This window comes from Pipistrellus hanaki (assembly GCF_964339955.1).
Source record: "Pipistrellus hanaki genome assembly, chromosome: 12".
NCBI lineage: Eukaryota > Metazoa > Chordata > Mammalia > Chiroptera > Vespertilionidae > Pipistrellus > Pipistrellus hanaki.
This window is the reverse complement of record NC_140514.1, coordinates 31,593,701-31,617,014: the sequence shown is the minus strand read 5'-3', so window position 1 is coordinate 31,617,014 and position 23,314 is coordinate 31,593,701. Positions and strand designations below refer to the sequence as shown.

General features: G+C 36.0%; 1 protein-coding gene across 3 annotated transcripts in view; it reads left to right on the top strand.

Annotated features, from left to right (window-relative positions):
• The window catches only part of XPO1 (exportin 1), a 48,720-nt gene extending 29,925 nt beyond the window's left edge, over window positions 1-18,795 (top strand). For all 3 annotated transcript variants that reach the window (XM_084901060.1, XM_084901059.1, XM_084901058.1), the window contains 21 exons: window positions 1,244-1,305; window positions 1,529-1,573; window positions 2,973-3,154; window positions 4,651-4,699; window positions 4,778-4,897; window positions 6,188-6,316; window positions 7,346-7,504; window positions 9,115-9,312; window positions 9,736-9,874; window positions 10,066-10,247; window positions 10,330-10,486; window positions 10,582-10,745; window positions 11,010-11,144; window positions 11,492-11,675; window positions 11,956-12,062; window positions 14,918-15,112; window positions 15,891-16,059; window positions 16,864-16,998; window positions 17,077-17,236; window positions 17,315-17,411; window positions 18,505-18,795. In XM_084901060.1, the coding sequence (XP_084757186.1) occupies window positions 1,244-1,305; window positions 1,529-1,573; window positions 2,973-3,154; window positions 4,651-4,699; window positions 4,778-4,897; window positions 6,188-6,316; window positions 7,346-7,504; window positions 9,115-9,312; window positions 9,736-9,874; window positions 10,066-10,247; window positions 10,330-10,486; window positions 10,582-10,745; window positions 11,010-11,144; window positions 11,492-11,675; window positions 11,956-12,062; window positions 14,918-15,112; window positions 15,891-16,059; window positions 16,864-16,998; window positions 17,077-17,236; window positions 17,315-17,411; window positions 18,505-18,651 (2,915 nt within the window). In that variant the 3' untranslated portion in view covers window positions 18,652-18,795. The remainder of the gene's footprint in view (window positions 1-1,243; window positions 1,306-1,528; window positions 1,574-2,972; window positions 3,155-4,650; window positions 4,700-4,777; window positions 4,898-6,187; window positions 6,317-7,345; window positions 7,505-9,114; window positions 9,313-9,735; window positions 9,875-10,065; window positions 10,248-10,329; window positions 10,487-10,581; window positions 10,746-11,009; window positions 11,145-11,491; window positions 11,676-11,955; window positions 12,063-14,917; window positions 15,113-15,890; window positions 16,060-16,863; window positions 16,999-17,076; window positions 17,237-17,314; window positions 17,412-18,504) is intronic.
• Window positions 18,796-23,314: the final 4,519 nt, after the last annotated feature.

The following is a 23,314-nucleotide window of genomic DNA, read 5'->3' as shown; positions in this document are numbered from 1 at the left end:
TGCTTATTATAAAGTAACATCTTTAGGGTTTTTGCAGTTTTGACCCACAAAAATAAGTTGATGTGTGTGTTTATTTAAGTGAAGAGCACATTAGTCCCTGGCAGTATTGTTTTTGTTTTTCTCAAGATTACTATATTGCTATATTTAACTGGTAGAGCATTTAAAGATTATCTTAGATTAGAACAATTGTTGCCAACCTTTCAGACCTCTCAGTCCACCTGTTGGTGACTGCAGTCTTAGAAGATAGTAATGGTGTAATTGTTCCACCTAGATTTTTTTTATTTTTTTATTTTATTGATTTTTCACAGAGAGGAAGAGAGAGATAGTTAGAAACATCGATGAGAGAATCATCGATCAGCTGCCTCCTGCACACCCCCCACTGGGGATGTGCCCGCAACCAAGGTACATGCCCTTGACCGGAATCGAACCCGGGACCTTTCAGTCCGCAGGCCAACGCTCTATCCATTGAGCCAAACCGGTCTCGGCTGTTCCAGCTAGATTTTGTAAAGGATAAGAACATAACTTAAACATTTAAAGCAGTACACTACAGTGCTCGCTTCGGCAGCACATATACTAAAATCGGAACGACACAGAGAAGATAGCATGGCCCTGTGCAAGGATGACATGCACATTCGTGAAGCGTTCCATATTTAAAAATAAAAATAAAGTAGTGCAGCCCTGACCAGTTTGGCTCAGTGGATAGAGCGTCGGCCTGTGGACTAAAAGGTCCCAGGTTCGATTCCGGTCAAGGGCGTGTACCTTGGTTGCGGGCATATCTCCAGTAGGGGGTGTGCAAGAGGAAGCTGATCGATATTTCTCTCTCATCAATGTTCCTAACTCTCTATCCCTCTCTCTTCCTCTCTGTAAAAAAAAAAAAATCAATAAAATATATTTTAAAAAAATAAAATAAAGTAGTGCGCTAAAGCCCCAGCCGATGTGGCTCGGTTGAGCACTATGCTATGCACCAAAGGGTTTCTCACAATTCCCTGTCAGGGCACATGCCCAGGTTTCCAATCAATGTTTCTCTCCCTCTCCCTTGCATTCTATCTAAAGTCAATTAAAAAAAATTTTTTTTAACCAGTATAAAGTAGTATATTAAATTTTTCCACAAAAGCCAACATTGGTGATGGGATTAGGCATATTATCTGACTGTACTCTGCCCTCTTCATACCCCAAATTTTTTGTTTCTGAGGATTTATTAATATGCTATAAAAATATTGATTTATAAAAATTTTTCCCATAGGAATAAAAAAATATGTTGTTGGCCTTATTATCAAGACCTCATCTGATCCAACTTGTGTAGAGGTAAGAGATTTTTTGAAGATTATTGTGAAAATATAAAAGCACTTAAATATTGAATCTTCAACTTAAACCTTACTATCACTATCACAGAGCTACAATATAAACACATATACAGTCATTTTCAATAAATATGCAATTATTTTTCTCTCTGAGGTTTCTTATGCTTTTGTTCTTAACTATACCTATTTTAGGCTCTTATTTAATCTAAATATTTCTCTTTTCGTAGAAGGAAAAAGTATATATCGGGAAATTGAATATGATTCTCGTTCAGGTAAGATTTCACTGTTTTCCTCAAAAGAGTTCAATGTTTTAGTTAGGCTGATTACTTGAACAAAATATTTGAACACACTTTATTGAATAAACTAACAACTTGCAGAAGTAATGATAGTAGGTTTTTTTTAGATAGATGATAGATAGATGGATAGCTAGATAGATAGATAGATAGATAGATAGATAGATAGATAGATAGCAGAAGTAGTGATAGGGTTTTTTTAGATAGATAGATAGATAGATAGATAGATTGATTTCTGAGAGAAAGGGAGAGGGAGAGATAGAAACGTGAATGATGAGAGAGAATCATTGATGAGCTGCCTGCTCATGCCCTACTGGGACTAAGCCTGGCAACCCGGACATTTGCCCTTGACCAGAATTGAACCTGGCACCCTTCAAACAAACTGGCTAGGGCCATAGTAGTTTTTATGATAACTCTTACAGTTAACCTACTATGTAGCATTTGAAATTGTAAAATTGAAAACTCATCACTTTATGGCTCCAATATGGATTGGACTCTATTAAATTTTATCATTTATGCTTGGTACTCTGTGTTTCCATGTTATCTATCTGTTTTAATTGTTTTTTAATACAGTATTCCTTTAATCTCTTAGAAGGTTTTTCAAACTTTCTGTATAGTCTCACTTCAGAAATTTTAACTTACCTGTTTTTAATATGTCAAAAAATTTTTGAGATTAATTGGTGTGTAATGAAAAAATAAAATTTTCTCTATAATAAGTTTTTGGAACTTAAATGATTTTTAAAACAAAGCCAAATGTTTTACTGGCTTTTATTCTAAAGACTTTTTGTTGGTAACCTATTTCTGAATTGGGAGAGGAAGGAGTGCAAAGAAGGTAGTTACTAACTTCTTATTCACAGGTGCTCTTACAGAATTTCTGCTTCAAAAATATCCCTAGTGTACAGTATATAGAGTACAGATTTAAAAGTTGAACATAGTTAATTATTGGTCAAAAATTATTCTATCCCCAATTGTAATGCCTCCTTTCTTCTATTTAATTTATATGTCCAAACTCTACTATATTTCAAGGGCCAGATTTCAGCCAAAAAGTGTTTCCTTGCCCATCACCTTTTTATTTGCTTAAAAGAGTCTCCTGGGAATACTTTGCATATGCCTATCTGGCAGATATTACATGCATACACAATATAGCCAGATTAGACCAGTTGGGATAACAGTGTAGTTGTAGGGCATTTGAGACAGAGGGCTTTATCTGTGTTGTACTTTCTATCCAGTGTATTTTGTGGATGGTGGCACATTTCCTCTTTGAATAAAGCAGTAGAAAATGGAAAGTGGTTTGATATTTGCTCCTTTTAATATGACACAGTTTCTTTGAAGTTTTGCCATTGACAAGTGAAATGAAGTTAACATTTTCTTATTTTAGATACTGAAACAGGAATGGCCAAAACACTGGCCAACTTTTATCAGTGACATTGTTGGAGCAAGTAGGACCAGTGAAAGTCTCTGTCAGAATAATATGGTGATTCTTAAACTCTTGAGTGAAGAAGTATTTGATTTCTCTAGTGGACAGATAACCCAAGTAAAAGCTAAGCATTTAAAGGACAGGTGAGTATTCTGTTTTGAAAGCTTAAGTAATTTCTCAAACTATTAAGAAGAATTTGGAGGCAGGCTATAAGTTTTTTAAAAATTGTGATTGTTAAAATGATAAATTAATTTTTATTGTTTTTCATTGCAAATTTAAATAGTCTTACAATCAGCCTAATATCCTAAATCTGGAGGCTTAAAAAGTACATGTGTTTTTTTTGTCACAGCAAAAAAAAAGTCATTTGGTAAAGGATTATAGGTTGAGAGTTCTCTTTGGGATATGTTTTATATGGTGACTACTTAATGGCTTCCAAGGAAAATTACTTGTGTCCAAACGCCAGCTGAATTTTTACTAGTCCTGTATCTTGTCGATTTCCTACTGTTAATACTAGGATCATGCCAGAATTTATCTATTTTTGATGTTATTAAAAATTTGTTGAAGTCATTAGGACACAGCCGTATATTACTTTTATATACCTTTATGTGGTCAAACTAGCTTCAGGATTTAGAATATTTCCTCTGGTTTGGTGTATTTGGCATATACAGGATATGACAAAAGTAGGTTTACAATTTGTTCATATGGAACAAAATACATTAGCTAATAAATCATGCAAGAATAAACTGTTTCATGTACTCAAATTTGCAAAGCTACTTTTGTCCAACCCTGTATATAATGCCACTTCACGTATTTTGGAGAGTTGTGAGTCTGTTTTTTTTTTTAAGTGTTTTTATAGATTTTTTTAGAGAGAAAGGAAGGCGAGGGGAGAGAGAGAAATATCAACATTGATCAGCTGCCTCCTGTACTCCTCCTTCTGGGCATCAAGACAGCAACCTGGGTGTGTGACCTGACCTGGAATCAAACGGGTGACCTTTATACATGAGCTACACCAGCCGGGATAATTTGGAGTCTTGTGGGTGGGTGGGTGGGTGGGTGGGTTGGTTGGTTGGTTGGGTTTTAACTAACTTGATATCAAAAGCTAGACTGATTAGTATTAAATAGAGCCGAAACTGGTTTGGTTTAGTTTGGGGGAAATCTGGGTCAATATCCACCAGATAAGAAGACATAAAAACCTGCAGTTAGCCCTAACTTGTTTGGCTCAGTGGATAGAGGGTTGGCCTGCGAACCAGGTTTGATTCCGGTTAAGAGCATGTTCCTTGGTTGCAGGCACCTCCCCAGTACGGGGGGGGGGGGGGGGGGGGGGGGGGCGGTGCAAGAGGCAGCTGATTGATGTTTCTCATCAATGTTTCTGTCTCTGTCTTTCTCCCTTCCTCTCTGTAAAAAATCAACAAAATATATTTAGAAAAAGGGAAAAAAACAAATAATATTAAATAGAGTAAGAATTTAAAAAATCAAGAAACAGTTTAGTAACTTTGTAGCTTTTGATGAAGTTGGTGTATGTTTAATTGAGAGTAACTCAAGTTTTTAATGAGCAGATTGGAATATGTAATATTTGTTAGTATGTAACTACAGTATTTGTTTTTATTTGTCTTCTAAACCAATCACTTTTTATTTTTAGCATGTGCAATGAGTTCTCACAAATCTTTCAGCTGTGTCAGTTTGTAATGGTAAGTGCTTTCATTTTTACTTTTAAAATAATAATTGTAGAAGATGATAATTATTATATAGGTTTGTTTTCATTGCAGGAAAATTCCCAAAATGCTCCACTTGTACATGCAACATTGGAAACATTGCTCAGATTTCTTAACTGGATTCCACTGGGATATATTTTTGAGACCAAGTTAATCAGCACATTAATTTATAAGGTAAATACATTTCACTTATCACTGAATAGTTACATTTATTCTTATTTTATAATGCTCTTTCATATAGAAAATTATTCTGCATTTATAGCCATAACCAACCTTTTTTCTGAGATAAGGAACCAGCTCAGAAGAGCTTTTCCATAGTTTCAGCTAGTAGTTCTTTGAAATGATTGTTCTACTTATATCATATAATTTCATTAATTCCATGTGAACAACTGGGAATGGATCTTTTTGGGGGATTATATAGACTACAGGGAGGTAACATAAGGAATGTTTCTAAAAAATGGAACATCTATATATTTTTCCTGATAATTTAAAAGCAGCAGCTTGGCTGCTATGGCTCAGTTGAAATCAACCAATGAACCAGGAGGTCACAGGTTCGTTCTCAGTCAGGGAACATTCCTGGGTTGTGGGCAATTGTGACTTTAAAAAGTAGGCAATTGTAATGTACATTTTGGGCTTTGTAGTTTAGGGTTTGAGAAGATCTTACTTTGATCAACGAATTTATAATGCTTGAAATAATTTATTTTTTTAAATATATTTTTATTGATTTCAGAGTAGAAGGGAGTGGGGGAGGGAGATAGAAACATCCATGATGAGAAAGAATCATTGATTGGATGCCTCCTACACACTCCCTACTGAGGATTGAGCTTGCAACTCCAGCATGTGCCCTTGACCTGAATTGAATCCTGGACCTTTCAGTCCACAGTTTGACACTATCCACTGAGACTACACAGAAAATATGATATTCTTAAAAGTCACGTAATAGCCGAAACCAGTTTGGCTCTGGATAGAGCGTCGGCCTGCAGACTGAAAGGTCCCGGTTTGATTCCAGTCAAGGGCATGTACCTTGGTTGTGGGCACATCCCCAGTAGGGGGTGTGCAAGAGGCAGCTGATCGATGATTCTCTCATCGATGTTTCTAACGCTCTATCCCTCTCTCTTCCTCTCTGTGAAAAATCAATAAAATATATATTTTTTTAAAAATAGTCACATAATAAATCCTGTATAAGTTCCTAAGCAAATTTGTCTTTTTTAGATGTCCCAGACATATCAAAATAAAGCATAGTTTGCTATTAAAATAATTATTGTTAATAAGGTGGTTAATGAAATTTTCTCAAAATACATGTGCAAAACAAAATTATGTGTCACCTGCGTATCTGCTTGGGGGGAGGTCTATATTTGATATACTAGTAAAATAAAATAGTTTTTTTAAAAACCCAATTGTTAATTTTAAGTAAAAAATGTTTAGGCACTTTAATTTCATGTTTTCTTTTTTGTATTAAAATAGTTTCTGAATGTTCCAATGTTTCGGAATGTCTCTCTGAAGTGCCTCACTGAGATTGCTGGTGTGAGTGTAAGCCAATACGAGGAACAATTTGTAACACTATTTACACTGACAATGATGCAGCTAAAACAGGTAAAACACTCAAACAAGTAAATTTATATTCCTTAGAAAAGGGTGGATTAGAGTTTAATCATTTCAGAGCATTTTATACTAGACCAAGTATACTATGGTTGCATATCTATTCTATAAAACGATGAGTAAACAAGCCATTTTAATGAGTCATTTTGAAAGTTCATTAAATGCTTGCAAATCTGGGGATTAATGTCAGCTGCTTCTAAACTTATGTCTGAAGTGAAGGATTGTATAATTCTAGTTTATATAAGTTATCTAGAAGATGGATGATATTACATTACTGTATGTTATATGAATTAGTTAATTGAGTACTTTTACATTTCTGATAACATTAAGGAGGGGAAAGTTTGATCCAGGAAAGAACAGTATAGTCTGAGTAAATCTTACTACTTGCATAAATTGCAATAGCTAAGATCTGAAAACAGCCCAAGTGCCCATCAGTAGATGAATGGATAAATGGCTGTGGTACATTTATACCATGGAATACTATGCAGCAGTAAAAAAAGACTATCTTAGACTTTTAAACAGCGTGGAGGGACCTGCAGTTTCATGCTAAGTGAAATACGGCAGTCAGAAAGAGAAAGACAAGTATCATGATCTCACACAGATGAAGAGTCTATGTAACAGAATAAAATCCAGAAATAATGGAAGCATGGGATAGACTGCAGAATCTCAGAGGGAAGGTGGGGGACAGTAGATGGGTGGGTGGAAGGTAATCAAAGACCCTGTGTGTATATATGCATAACCAATGGACACACACAATAGGGTGGCCAGGGTCTAGGCCAGGGCGTCAAAGGGGACGTGTAATACTTCAAACAATAAAGGATTTTTTTTTTTTAATATGTTCAAAGCTAGGACACATAGATACAAAAACAGTTATAACTGACAAGGAATTCTCATGAAGAATAACCTATTTGACTATTTTAGTAATGTTAAAGGGTAATAGAATCTTTGGGCTGAAATGTAGTGTCTTGTCTTTTTTTCATTGGTTTTAAAATGCAGACTAATAGTCTCTATTTAAACCTGCAGATGCTTCCTTTAAATACCAATATTCGACTTGCATACTCAAATGGAAAAGATGATGAACAGAACTTTATTCAAAATCTCAGTTTGTTTCTCTGCACATTTCTTAAGGAACATGGTCAACTTATAGAAAAAAGACTAAATCTCAGGGAAACACTCATGGAGGTAGGCTTTGTAGAGCCTTTGGCTTCTGAAATTCTTTTTTTTACATAATAATAACTTAAATACCTAAAGGGTGTACAGACATGTCGAGAATATATATATTTCAGAGAGAATTGGAGGAGAGATAGAAAATCAATGATGAAAATCATTGACCAGCTGTCTCCTCCATGTCCCACACTGGGTATCGAGCCTGCAATCCATGCGTGTGCCCTGACCGAGAATCGAACGTGACCTCCAGGTTCCTAGATCTATGGTCAACCATCGAGTAACGCTGGGTTAGATGTGTCATTCTTAAGATTAAGTCTAATTTACCTTACTAAAAATTCGATGTGTAGCCTGGTTTGTGGTTCAGGGTTGAGTGTTGACCCATGAACTGGGAAGTTACAATTATCTTACTGGTCAGTGGACATGTCTGGATTATGGGCTCCATCCTCCAGGGAGGAGAGGGGCAGATACCAGGGGCAGCTTTTCAATAATTCTCATTATTGATGTTTGTTTGTTTGTTTGTTTTTATTGATTTTATACAGAGAGGAAGGGAGAGAGATAGAGAGCCAGAAACATCGATGAGAGAGTCATCGATCAGCTGCCTCTTGCACACCCCCTACCAGGGATATGCCCGCAACCAAGGTACATGCCCTTGACCGGAATCGAACCCGGGACCCTTCAGTCCCCAAACCGACGCTCTATCCATTGAGCTAAACCGGTCCCAGCTCATTTTTGATGTTTCTATCTCTCCTTCTACTTTTCTCTCTCTAAAATCAATTTAAAGTCCTTGCTGGTTTGGCTCAGTGGAAGAATATCAGCCTCTGGACTGACGGGTCCTAGGTTCAATTCCCGTCAAAGACATACTACCTAGGATGCGGGCTTAATCCACAGTAGGGGGCATGTAGAAGGCAGCCGATCAATGATTCTCTCTCATCACTGTTGTATCTATCTTTACCTCTCCTTGCCTCTCTGAAATAAAAAATATATATAATTAAAATCAATTTTAAAAACAAGTTTTTAAAAAAATTGATTTGTGATCCACATAAAATAAAACTATCCAGTTTAAAGTGTATAATTTAATGCCATTTAGTATATTCACAGTGTTTTCAACCATCTTTTTTCCCCCCAAAAGATTTTTACCCACAAACCAATGATATGTCCATTGAAAGTTACTTCATTCTTTTTTCTCCCTCATTCCCTCACAGCCACTGATTTGCTCTCTGATTCTGGAATTATCTACTCTAAACCTTTCATACAAATGGAATTATATGGTCTTTTGTAGTTGGATTTTCAAGGTTCATCCTTATTACATTATGTACCAGTACTTCATCCTTTTTATAACTGAGTAATAGTTTCTTGTATGGCTATATCAAATTTTGTGTGTTCATCAGTTGATGGGTATTTGGATTGTTTCTTTTTGCTATTGATACCAACTAATTATTATATAAGTATTCCAGGACATGTAAGAAGAAAACAGAATTTGCTCCTAGAGAATTTTTAGCATGGCACATGAATAATGAAATATTAAGTTGTGAAACTTAAAACAGGAACTTTTATTTTTAAATAACACAATGAGTGCAAAGCAATTAATAATGAATTATTTTATTAAACTTTGATTTTCTTTGTAGGCCCTTCATTATATGTTGTTGGTATCAGAAGTGGAGGAAACAGAAATCTTTAAGATTTGTCTTGAGTACTGGAATCATTTGGCAGCTGAACTCTATAGAGAGAGCCCATTCTCTACATTGGCCTCTCCGTTACTATCTGGAAGCCAACATTTTGATGTTCCTCCCAGGAGGCAGCTGTATTTGCCCGTGTTATCCAAGGTAACAATAAAGTGGGTGGTTGATACTCTTGTTGCTTACTGTGATTTTTGAGAGCTAAATATAATAAATGCAAGCACTGGCTTTTGTTTTTCACTAATCTATCCAAATAAATGAGCTACAGAAAGAGTCCAACTTCCCCATGCATGTTGAAAACGAACATGCACATCTGTGATTTTATTAAAAATGTAAGTTAAGAAGCTACCCCCTTTCAGTGTCTGGATAAAACACTGGATATTTAACAGTTGTTTTTTTTTATTCATGATAAAGTTTGAGAAACCACTGTTACAGAATTACATTTTAAATATGTTCATTCTTTTTTATTGTCAGGGCAATTTGGTACCTTAAGGTGCATATAACCTAATTTTTAGTCTTTATTTGATGTTGCTGATTTCTAACCTCTAACAGATTTTTCTTGTTGAATAGGTTCGTTTATTGATGGTTAGTCGTATGGCTAAACCAGAGGAAGTATTGGTTGTAGAAAATGATCAGGGAGAAGTTGTAAGAGAATTCATGAAGGATACAGATTCCATAAATTTGTATAAGAATATGAGAGAAACATTAGGTGAGTTAATAAATACTATTAATTTAAATCTTTGAGATTCTATTCTGGAATGAAAATACTACAGGAAATGTGATCCACTTAGTTTCTGAATTTGTTAATAGCCATTTTATTAATGTCCTGCTCTTCCCTTAGTAAAACTTTTTGCTCATTAAATTTGCATTTTAAACATCTGGAACTTTTTTCCTTTGTAGTTTATCTTACTCATCTGGATTATGTAGATACAGAAAGAATAATGACTGAAAAGCTTCACAATCAAGTGAATGGTACAGAATGGTCATGGAAAAATTTAAATACATTGTGTTGGGCAATAGGCTCCATTAGTGGAGCAATGCATGAAGAGGATGAAAAACGATTTCTTGTTACTGTTATAAAGGTATGCACGTGGTATGTATAGACTGGAATCATTAAATAATCATGTTTAATTATAAATTACTGAAATTTGTCTTATTTTACAGGATCTATTAGGATTATGTGAACAGAAAAGAGGGAAAGATAATAAAGCTATAATTGCATCAAATATCATGTACATAGTAGGTCAATATCCAAGATTTTTAAGAGCTCACTGGAAATTTTTAAAGACTGTAGTTAACAAGCTGTTTGAATTCATGCATGGTAAATCCTTTTTATTTAATATATTTTATTTAGTTGTTTGTTTTTGTTTAAAATTATTTTTGAAAACATTTTAATAAATGTTTTTGTTTCATTAGAGACCCATGATGGAGTCCAAGACATGGCTTGTGATACTTTCATTAAAATAGCTCAGAAGTGCCGCAGACATTTTGTTCAGGTTCAGGTTGGAGAAGTAATGCCCTTTATTGATGAGATCTTGAACAACATTAACACTATAATTTGTGATCTTCAACCTCAACAGGTATGGGAGCTCTTAGCCTCATAACTACTGTTTTAGTCAGATGGGAATAGAAAGAATGTCACTATTAGATTTAGCTCCACATATCTGGTTAAGTCTTCATAGTGAAGGAAAAATTCAACCAGAAGTTTGTCAAGCTGTTTTCCTGTCTAATAAAATTTATTTCTGAGACTTGAATAAAATTAGTTTCAGTATGTACATCGATTGTTTGTGCATGGTTTTCCTTATTATGATACATAAAAGTAAAATGTCTGCCTTTTAACGTAGGTCCATACATTTTATGAAGCTGTGGGGTACATGATTGGTGCACAAACAGACCAAACAGTACAAGAACATTTGATAGAAAAATACATGCTGCTTCCTAATCAAGTTTGGGATAGCATAATCCAGCAGGCAACCAAAGTAAGTTATATTACTTTTTACAAAAGTTATGGTGGAATTTAAGGAAGAGTGTTATTTTTAAGAGCAGAGATCTTGGTACCTTTCACATGTATATCTGATTCATAACTACTTTTGTGTGTGTTTTTGTGCATTAAAAAAATAAGTATATTTTTATTTTGTTTTGCTAATACATTGGGAAGATTTCACTCTAATGTTAGTTATAGGTATTAGTAATAGACTTCTGTGTTTTTATACATTTTGGATTATAAATGTGATTATAAATTTGGAATGATGTGGGTGGTAGTTTTTGCTTTCATAATTATAAGGATAATTCTTATGTGATAAATAAATGTTTTTGTCTTTCACAGAATGTGGATATACTTAAGGATCCCGAAACAGTTAAGCAGCTTGGTAGCATATTGAAAACAAATGTGAGAGCCTGCAAAGCTGTTGGACATCCCTTTGTAATTCAGCTTGGGAGAATTTACTTAGATATGCTTAATGTATACAAGTGCCTCAGTGAAAATATTTCTGCAGCTATCCAAGCTAATGGTGAGTGGTTTTTGAATTCTTACAGAATGTTGTACAACATCAGTTCTACATTATCTGCCTTAGTGTAAGCATTCAGTAGTTCTTAGAGATTTTTAAATAAGCCTCTCTCCAGATAACTCTAGATAATTTTTAACCAGTTGCATGCCCCTTCACTTATAAAATTAGTCTTTTTCCCCCCCCATTAAATTTATCTTTAGAGGTAAATAGTATTGGAAGCACATGTAATACCAATGCAGAATTTTAGTTGTCAAGTCGGATTCCACTTGGTTGTATTTTTTAGGTGAAATGGTTACAAAGCAACCGTTGATTAGAAGTATGCGAACAGTAAAAAGGGAAACTTTAAAGTTAATATCTGGTTGGGTGAGCCGGTCCAATGATCCACAGATGGTAAGTGAGATGTGTTTTTTTTGTTTGTTTGTTTTTGAAGTTGATGCTGCATTCTCTGGTGTAATAAGCTTTATCTCTTTATGTATTTGGCTAACTTAAAGGCAATTTAGATATCTACATTGGGGTTATTGTATAGCATTTTATTTATTACATTCCTTGACTACTTAAAAATACTAACAGTTTTAAGCCATCTTGCAAAGACATTTAGATGGTGCTAATATGTAACAAGATAGCTGAAATAAGTAGATTTGGTAATTTTAATTTTTTCATGGATAGATATAAAAAGAGTTCAGGTGAAATCTTTGTGTTCATCATGATTTTCAAAACAATTTACCAAGCTGTCATTAGTTTGCCTCCTCAGAAAAAGTGCTTTATCAGTTGAAGGTTTGAATATCTCATTTACTCTTACTGCTTTTAGTCTAAATCATTTCCAGAAAGGAGTATAGTTTTCAGAAACTAATGAGCTCCATATGCTCGACTTGGAAAAATATGAATAATTTTTCATTTTTGCTTTTTCATTCTCTTGATCTTTGAAACATTACAAAAATTTCTGTCTTATTAACACTGCTGTGTGGAAATATTGTCAGGTGAGCTATTTGTGTAATTTTAAAATTTCAACATTGTTCCAATTGATAAGGAAATAATTCCCAGGAAACTCGTTCAGAAAACAATTGTGGAATTCTCAAGTTAATCAGATTAAGCTGAAACCGGTTTGGCTCAATGGATAGAGCGTCGGCTTGGGGACTGACAGGACCTGGGTTCGATTCCGGTCAAGGGCATGTACCTTTGTGGCGGGCACATCCCCAGTAGGAGGCATGCAGGAGGCAGCTGATCGATGATTCTCTCTCATCGATGTTTCTAGCTCTCTATCTCTCTCCCTTCCTCTCTGTACAAAATCAATATATATATATATATATTTTTAAAAATCAGATTAAATATTGAAAAGTTTTGAACATGTGCATTATGAAAAAGTACAACTATATTTAAAATTTTAAATAAAATAAGGAAGAATTGAAGGAATAATGAAGTTCATAATTTAAAATAAGTTGGGCAAATTTTAGGCATATCAATGGTGATAATAAAGATGGCACCATTATATTTTACAATTAAGACTTATGTTATGGTTTAGTAAAATAAGTTTACTAAATAAAGGTACTAAACTTCAAAGATACTGAACACTTTAGATTCAGTTTCTAGGAAGAGTTCTTTTAGTGTCATGAGTAGAAATGAGCCCTAGCCTGTTTTGCTCAGTGGATAGAGCATCGGCCTGCACACTCAAGGGTGCCTGGGTTGTGTGCTCAGTCCCCAGTGGGGGGTTGCAAGAGGAAGCCGATCAATGATTCTATCTATCCTTCTTCTTTCCTCTAAAATCAATAAAGAAAAAAAAAAAGAGTAGAAATTGAGGACCTGGCTGATTTGGCTCAGTGACTGGAGCATCAGCGTGTGGACCAAAGTGTCTCAGGTTTGCTTCCTGGTTCAGGGCACATTCTTAGGTTGCAAGTTCCCCAGCCCCAATAGTGGCACTAGTGGGAGCCAACCAAACCAGGTCTTTCATGTAAGTGAGAGCCCGTTCTTCTTTAAGATGCCAAGTGGGTAATTGGAAAAATAATTTTGTGTTTATTCTTTTATCTTATAAAAACCTGTTTTGTGTATTACTAAAACACTGACACTGGTAATCTTCAATGAAGGAAAAATTGGTTGCATTTATTGTACATGTCTTAATATAGAACTTACGAAAAGCATAGATGTCACATATAGAACTTACAAAAAGCATAGATGTTATACCTTAATATGACTGTTTATTGAGAATTCTAGAAATTTCACAGTCTCTGGTGCAGTTCTGTTTTCTTATCTAAGAAGCAAAAGTGATGGCTATTCTTTTTGTTTATTAAAATACATTGAGTGGGTTTATTTTGGTTAGATATGAGTACTTTGATTTTATATAGATATCCACTGAAGAAATTGATATAATCTTGGTTAGGATGATTTTTCTTTCTTGCTAGGTTCCTCATCCTTCATATATAGTACTAGAAGCCCAATGCACAAAGATGGTGCTAAAATGGGCTTTCCTTTCCCTGGCTGGATGCACTGCCTTTCCACTCCAGCCCAGCCCCTTTTCACTCAGGACCCACCTTCCCACACTGCCCAGAGGCCCTGAGAGGCAGGGGGAGCGGGGAGAGACACATCATCACCATGGCAACGCCACAATCATTCCACCCCCATCACTCAGCACCTATATATTCAAATTAACCATTTTTGTTGGTTTAATTTGCATATCACTCCTGATTAGCGGAGGGGTGGTCAATTTAAATATTTGTCTATTGTTAGGTAACATTCCTAGAATCCTGGTTGTGCCACAGCAGCTTGGAGCTCGTCACTTGGTTTTGGGCCTTAGTTTCTTTCATAATTATAAATTTGAACTACACTATGTTCTGGCCCTTCCCAGCCTGTTGTGATATTTTGATTTCTTTCGGTTAAATGCTTAAGTGTAAAAAAAAAAAAAAACTAGTCAAAGGGCATTTCCAGTTTATAGTAAAGCATCCGGAGAGACAAGAATGACCTAGCTTTTTATAATAGTGACCAAATACATAATTAAAAGTTTTGCCCCGCTAGTGTTGGTGCAGTTGGTTAAGCATCATCCCATTGCACCTGGAAGTTACCAATTTGATTCCTGTTCAGGGCACATGCCTGTGTTTCGGCCTTGCTCCCCATTGGACCGTCTACAGGAGGCAGTTGATTGATGTTTCTCATCTATGTTTCTATCCTCCATTCCCTTCTCTCTAAAATATATATATATTTTTTCTCTCTCTTTTTTTTAAAAAACTTTAAAGTGTGGTTGTTGTTTTCTTAAACAGGTAGCTGAAAATTTTGTTCCTCCTTTGTTGGATGCAGTTCTCATTGATTATCAGAGAAATGTCCCAGCTGCTAGAGAACCAGAAGTGCTTAGTACCATGGCTATTATTGTCAACAAGTTGGGAGGACATATAACAGCTGAAATACCTCAAATATTTGATGCTGTTTTTGAATGCACATTGAATATGATAAATAAGGTATTGTGATTTACATTTCAGTTATAAAATGGGAAGTTCTACAGAATATCCTAAACTCTTGAAAGTATAAATGATATATTTTGAATGCAGCATAGGTTCTGGGGTTAAATGTTTGAATTTCTAGATCAGGGAAATGCTTGTTTTGTTTTTTTAATCTTATAAAATAGAGCGGTAATATGCAAATTGACCATCACTCGAACACACAAGGCCTCTGCAGGGAAGTGCTTAGGGGATGATCAGGCCGGCAGGCAGAAGCAGTTAGGGGCAGTCAGGCAGGCATGCAAGCAAGCAGTTGGGGGCCAGCAGTCCCCGTGGGATTGGGCCTAAACAAGCAGTTGGACATCCCTTGAGGGGCCCAGGTTGGAGACGGTGAGGTGCACCGGGCCTCTAGTTTACTGTAAAATAATAGAGCAGGGCGTACATTTGATAGGTTCCATTTATTCAAATAGCTTGAATTTACTGAAAACTGCATTCATAGACATTAAGAATTTAAATGTATTGATTTGTGAGTCTCCAAGCTACTAATTATTATATAGCATGTTATACATGTTCTTTTATGTGCATTTTGATGAGTTGCTTTAAAATGTGGCCTAAGGTCTCCTTATTTTCGTAATTCATTTGTTTAACAAATGATAATTTTATGATCCATGAGAGGTGAATTATACTGTCTTTGAATTGACCTTTCAATAGACCATACAACTTATGAGTTCCACTAACAAATATATTGAATTAGGACTTGCTTTTTATTTTGTTCTTAGGACTTGTTATTTATTTTTAGGACTTTGAAGAGTATCCTGAGCACAGAACGAACTTTTTCTTACTACTTCAGGCTGTCAATTCTCATTGCTTTCCAGCATTTCTGGCTATTCCACCTGCACAGTTTAAACTTGTTTTAGATTCCATTATTTGGGCTTTTAAACATACTATGAGGAATGTTGCAGATACAGGTAAATGCATAGAAATTTATTTATTTGCCTGCTAATTTACAAACTCTACAGAGATAGATATATAGTTGTAGACAAGTAGGTATCACTTCACTTGTCAAGTTTTGTCTGTATAAGCCATAAAAGCAATTTAGTTGTCTGTTCTATATATAGTATATAGGCAGAATTAGTTAAGGGGATAAAATGTAGGGAAAATGTCACTTCATTTCCCCCCCCCCCAATTGACTTCGGGGTAGGGAGTGTAAGGAAAGGAGAAAGAGAAACATCAATTATGAGAGTACAATTGGTCAGCTGACTTCACATACAGGGGATCAAGCCTACAACCTGAGTATGTGCCCTAACTGTGAATTCAACCGAGACCTCCCGATTCTACCACTGAGCACGCAGGCTGCGCTCCATGTCTTTATTACTGCTTCCTTTTCTCCGTGTGCTTTTCCACCCTGGCACTAAGAATTTACTGAGGATAAACCTAAAGAACATCTCTAGCAGGAGAATTTTTTTATTTGTTGTATATTTAAATAGTAATTTGTTTATGGAACAGAAACATCTATTTGTGCTATTTTTGGTGTGGATGTGGAGAAAATCAGTTGATCTTTCAGACATAGTGGTAAGGTGGTTATGGTTATTATTTAGTTTGTCAGAAAGCAGACTTTGATTCTAAGAGACCTATTACTGATTCAGGGTAATGTAAGCAAATAGTTAGCTAAAATTATGTTGGAAAATGGGCTTTGAATCAGAATAGTATATTAGTAAAATACTATATGTGAGTTATCAGTCTGTAATTTGCTGCTGTCCTATGTATTTTAGGCTTACAGATCCTTTTTACACTCTTGCAAAATGTTGCACAAGAAGAAGCTGCAGCTCAGAGTTTTTATCAAACTTATTTTTGTGATATTCTTCAACATATCTTTTCTGTTGTGACAGACACCTCACATACTGCTGGTAAGAATTTAAAGCTATGAAAAGTTAAATGTTTCAGTTGTTAAATCTTAGAGCTAAGACTACTCTTTTCATCAACAGGTTTGACGATGCATGCATCAATACTGGCATATATGTTTAATTTGGTTGAAGAAGGAAAAATAAGTACACCGTTAAATCCTGGGAATCCAGTTAACAACCAAATGTTTATTCAGGAATATGTGGCTAATCTCCTTAAGTCTGCATTCCCTCATCTGCAAGAGTAAATATATATATACTTTTTAATAAATTTCTTATTTTAAAAAAGGCAATTATTTAATAACTGTGTTTTCATTTGCAGTGCTCAAGTAAAGCTCTTTGTGACAGGGCTTTTCAGTTTAAATCAGGATATTCCCGCTTTCAAGGAACATCTTAGGGATTTCCTAGTACAAATAAAGGTATGTGATTTATTTGCATTTGCAAAAATATACTAACTTGATCATTAGTTTTAAGAGACACAGCTTTTTTATATCTCTGTTAATGATACACACACACACACATACACATACACACACACACACAGAGTGGTCCGGTGCATGAATTCGTGCACAGGTTGAGTCCAGTTGGCCAAGTCCAGTGGGCCCACCCCGTCGGGATGGGAGAAGAGTGATCAGGGGTGGTACCAGCTGGAGGGAGGAGCTGCAGGTGGTTGTCCTGCTGGCCCCACCCCTGGTCTAACTCCTGGTTGAACTCCCAGTCGAGAGGACAATTTGCATATTAGTCTTTTATTATACAGGAGATACACACACACACACAGGCCAGATTATTATGCATTCAGAGGTCATAATAATCTGGCCACTCAGTGTTTATCTGGCATCATTCTGGCTCTTTTATAACCTTTTCCCCACAGTATCTTTGGTTATTGTTTGTTTTGTTTTGGTTTTTAATATATTTTTATTGATTTTTGGAGAGAGAGAGAGAGAGAAATAGCAATAATGAAAATCATTGAGCAGCTGCCTACTGCAACTTGGGATCAAGCCAGTAATCCAATCTGGGCATATGTTCTGACTGGGATTTGAACCATGACTTCCTGGTTCATAGATTGATTCTCAAATTCTGTGCAACACCTTTGGGTTTTTTTTTTGTTTTGTTTTGTTTTATATATATTTTATTGATTTTTTTTACAGAGAGGAAGGGAGAGAGACAGAGAGCTAGAAACGTCGATGAGAGAGAAACATCGACGAGCTGCCTCTTGCACACCCCCTACCGGGGATGTTCCTGCAACCAACGTACATGCCCCTGACTGGAATCGAGCCAGGGACCTTTCAGTCCGCAGACCGACGCTCTACCACTGAGCCAAACCGGTTTCGGCCACCTTTGGTTTTTAATTCAGCCATATAATAATGAAATTTAAACCCAACCTATTGATGGAAAAATTATACCCCTTGTGTAAACAGGGATATGCTTATCTCTACCATTCCCCCCCCCCCCCCCCGAAACAACTGTTTTTCAGAACACTTACGTTGGCCTTTCAACTATCTGTTTTCACAGGAGTTTGCAGGTGAAGATACATCTGACCTGTTTTTGGAAGAAAGAGAAACAGCCCTGCGACAGGCTCAGGAAGAGAAACATAAACTTCAAATGTCTGTTCCTGGCATCCTTAATCCACATGAAATTCCAGAAGAAATGTGTGATTAAAATCAGAAGTCATGCTGGGGTTTGATTTTTTTTTTCTCTCTCTGCAACTTTTGTTAGCAGAAGAAAACAGCATCTGGATATTTGTCGACCAAAATGATGCCAATTTGTAAATTAAAATGTCACCTAGTGGCCCTTTTTCTTATGTGTTTTTTGTATAAGAAATTTTCTGTGAAATACCTTCCATTGTTTAAGCTTTTGTTTTGGTCATCTTTATTTAGTCTGCATGAAGTTGAAAATTAAGGCATTTTTAAAAATTCTACTTCATGCCCATCTTGTGGCTAGGATGGGAGAGGAGGCAAATTCGATTTGAACATATACTTGTAAATTCTAATGCAAAAATTATACAGGTTTTTTTTTTTCTGTAAACTACCAATTTTTAATTAGGGAGAATTTTCTTTCTAGCCTGTATTTCAGTCTAGAAGAAAAATAATGAGTAAAACAAATTGCATTGTTAAAAGGATTATAGTGCTGCATTGTCTGAAGTTAGCACCTCTTGGACTGAATCGTTTGTCTAGGCTACATGCATTACAAGTCTGTATGGCAAGTTTGCAGCAAGATCATGTGCATATCATCCCATTGTAAAGCAACTTCAAAAAATATGTGAACACAGTTAGTTATTTTTACACAGTTCTTTTTGTTTTTGTGTGTGTGTGCTGTCGCTTGTCGACAACAGCTTTTTGTTTTCCTCAATGAGGAGTGTTGCTCATTTGTGAGCCTTCATTAACTCGAAGTGAAATGGTTAAAAATATTTATCCTGGTAGAATAGGCTGCATCTTTTTAACAACTCATTAAAAAACAAACAACAAAACTGGCTTTTGAGATGACTTATACTAATTTACATTGTTTACCAAGCTGTAGTGCTTTAAGAACACTACTTTAAAAAGCAAAATAAACTTGGTTTACATTTATTTTCCCTTTATTGGCTCAAAATTATTCCTATTTGTGTTTAAGTATTTCATTTTAAAATGATGTGTGCAACCTGTTGACATGAAAATATTTCTAAAGTGCCTGGAAGTAAAAGTTACATAAAGTTAATATGATCAGATACCTTCTGTTCCCAAGAAACAAAATTTTTTTATACATTTTACCTTTAGTTGTGACTAAAGAGGATGAGTGTCTTGTGTCCTAACCCAGGTGTACAAACTACTACAAATAATTGTGTTTTAATATTTTTAAAATAATAGATTTTTTGAGAGAGACGGAGGTAAAAATATTGATGTGAGAGCATAATATCAGTCATCTGCCTCCTCAGGCCCCCTGTCGGATCAAGCCTGAAAACTGGGCAAGTGCCCTCACCAAGAATTGAACCAACAACCTCTGTGCATCGGATAACATCCACACTTGGCCAGGGCCAGATAATCTTGATTTATGTTCTTGTGAAACGTAACCCTTAGAAGTAAGTGGATGGAAGGGAAAAAATGTGTATAGGGCCTATAACACAAAAACAGGTAGAGTGAAAATACAAAATGGAAACAAGCTGGGGTGAACTTATTTCCAGAGGATATACTAGTCTTCTATAAACTAGATTAAAGCTTAAGCTCTCAGCCAAAACCGGGCTGTCTCGGTGGGTAGAGCAACAGTCTGGGAACTGAAAGGTCCCAGGTTCGATTCCAGTCAAGGGCATGTACTTGGTTGCCAGCACATCCCCGGTAGTGTGTGTGCAGGAGGCAGCACACCCGGTCGATGTTTCTAGCTCTCTCTCTCTCTCCCTTTCTCTCTCTAAAAAATCAATAAAATAAATTTAAAAAAACAACAAAACAAAACACTAAGCACCCAAAGGACCTCATGTTAGTTGGGGAATCAGCAATTTTATATAATTGCCATCTTCCAAACAAGTGTGTGGCAACACTGCCATCATTTCAATAGAGTATAATCCTACTTAAAGCAATTTGTTTCTAAAATAGCAAATGGTAAGAATTTAAATTATTCAAAAAGAAATATTGGAAGACTTAATGTTTCAGCTTCAACTCGCTGGCTGTGTTATTAATTAATGGCATATGAGTAAAAGTATGTTTTAAGGGGCCCTGGCCAGTGTCCCTTAGTGGACCAGAATGTTTTGGGTTCTATTCTGGATCAAAGGCATGTACTTGGGTTGTGGGTTCACTCCCCACCCCTGGTGAAGTACATGTGGAGAGGCAACCAGTCCATGTTTCTCTTTCACATTGCTTTTTCTTCCCCCTTCCATTCTCCAAAAAGCGACGAGGGGAAAATAATCTCAGGAGAGGATTAACAAAATTTTTTTTAAGGTTTTTTTTATTTTTTTATTTAAGTACTATGTTGTTTTGTGTTTCTTTTTGTTTTTAATCCCCACCCAAGGATATTTTTCTATTGATTTTGAGAGGTGGGGGGGGGGGGGTATCTATGTGAAAGAAACACATCAATTGGTTGCCTCCAACCAGGGCCCTGGCTGGGGAGGAGCCTGCAGCCAAGGTTCTTGCCCTTGACCACACTTGAACCTGGTACTTTTAAGTTCACAGGCCAATGCTCTGTCCAATGAGCCAACCTGGCTAGGGCTTAAGGGGTTTTCTAAAATCGGATAAGAGTTTAGGCCTTGATTGCCCTATTTCAATTAGTTATATAAGGTACGTTAGTTTATAATATCTATATCTTTTCAACAATCGTCATGTATAATGTTCTTATCTTCCTATAGCTCCACAGGACTTGATATGTTGGGAATGTTACAAGAAACCAAAATTTTGGCTTGGGAACCAGAATAGTCCATTTTGAATTAATGTTTTGCAACCGTGGGTTCCACCACTGCCAAAAGTAAATTTATATCACAAATGAATTGATAATTACATCTATAAGCAAAAAGAGTATCGTTCCGAGGCTTACAATATATTTACCTCACATATTCAAAGATAATTCATAAACTACCCTGTTTCCCCAAAAATAAGACAGTGTCTTATATTAATTTTTGCTCCCAAAGATGTGCTAGGTCTTATTTCAGGGGATGTCTTATTTTTCCATGAAGAAGAATACGGTACACATTTATTGTTAAATGAAAATAAAGGAAATTTATTACCTGTATATGGTACGGTAGTTGTCAACACAAACCAAATTGTGAATCCTATAGTATCAAGAATTTACTCATTTATTCACTCATGTCGTCATCTTCTGGAACATCATCATAACAATCCAATTCCTGAATTTCCTGGTGAATTTCTTATGACTCCATTTCTTTCAGAATCTGGACCAAATCTCTCATGTTTAGCCTGGGGGGCCTTATTTTCGGGGGATGCCTTATATTTCACTCAGTAGGAAAACCTGTAAGTAGGTCTTATTTTGGGGGGGAAATGGTAGAAACATAAGATTTAAGTGTTTTTATATAAAGTGGATCTCATCAGAGGTCCATGATTCTATTTGGCAATTCAATCCCTGCATGAAGATTATTTTGTGGGAGTATTTTTTGAGCAAAAATATTGACCAAAACTATAGAAACCAATAGTGTTAGCAACTTAAATCCTAGATGGGCAGTTTCTTGCTTAATTAAATGTTAGTCATATTTGGGTCAGCCTCAAGCTATTTGACAACAAACGTCATTTTAGCTGTTTGGCATACTGCTATTTAACTCATAATAAGGTATTGTTTCAATTGTTAGAAATTGTGCATGCTTGGGCAGCACATATACTAAAATCAATTGTTAGAAATTACAAAGTAAATTGGGATTGTCTTACTAGTAAATAGTAAGAAGGTGTGGATCTTAGTCTAGGTACTTCCTGGGTCTGTCCTTACCTATAGCTGTTGGCTATAATATATTTGATAATATTGCTACTTAAAATTGTCTTCCAAAGGATAGTTCAACATTAAGTTAAGTTGTTCCTCTACGTAAAAAGTATCGGTTTGGCTCTACGGATAGAGGGTAGGTCTGCAGACTGAAAGGTCCCGGGATCGATTCCAGTCTAGGGCATGTACATTGGTTGCAGGCACATCCCCGGCAGGGGGTGTGCAGGAGGCAGCTGGTCGATGTTTCTCTCTCATCGATGTTTCTAGCTCTCTATCCCTCTTCCTTCCTCTCTGTGGAAAATCAATAAAATATATATTTTTAAAATAAATTGCTTTGGGAAGTATGGACATTAAAGAAAAAAAAAGAAACATCAATGAGAATCATTGTAAAAAGTCAATAAAATATATAAAAAAAAAAATTTAGAAACATCAATTAACTGCCTCCTACCACCCCCCCCCCCACACACACATGCCCTTGACCGGGATCCCGGGACCCCTCAGTCTGCAGGCCAACACTCCATTCACTGAGCCAAACTGGTTTTGGCTGGTAGATAATTCTTTGCAGAGCTTATGAGGAATGCTCTTACTTGATTGCAAAAGAATTTGGTTACCAGTTTGGGAGGAAAAAAAAGATAGAAAATTGTGATTATCCTTCACCACCCTATTGTCTGTGTCCTGGGTTATGCATATAAATACAAGTGCTTTGGTTGGTTGATCTCTTTCCTCCTACCCACCCACCCCTGCCTGCCTTCTGAGATTTGATAGTCTGTTTCTGTCTCTGAATCTATTTTTTTAATCTTTATTGTTGGAAGTACTAATTATGTCCCCCTCTGCCCCTCATTAAGCCCACCCCCACCCCTTGTCCCAGGCCTTTACCCTATTTGTATCCATGGGATGTGCATATATATTTTTTATTTATTTATTTAATCCTCACCCA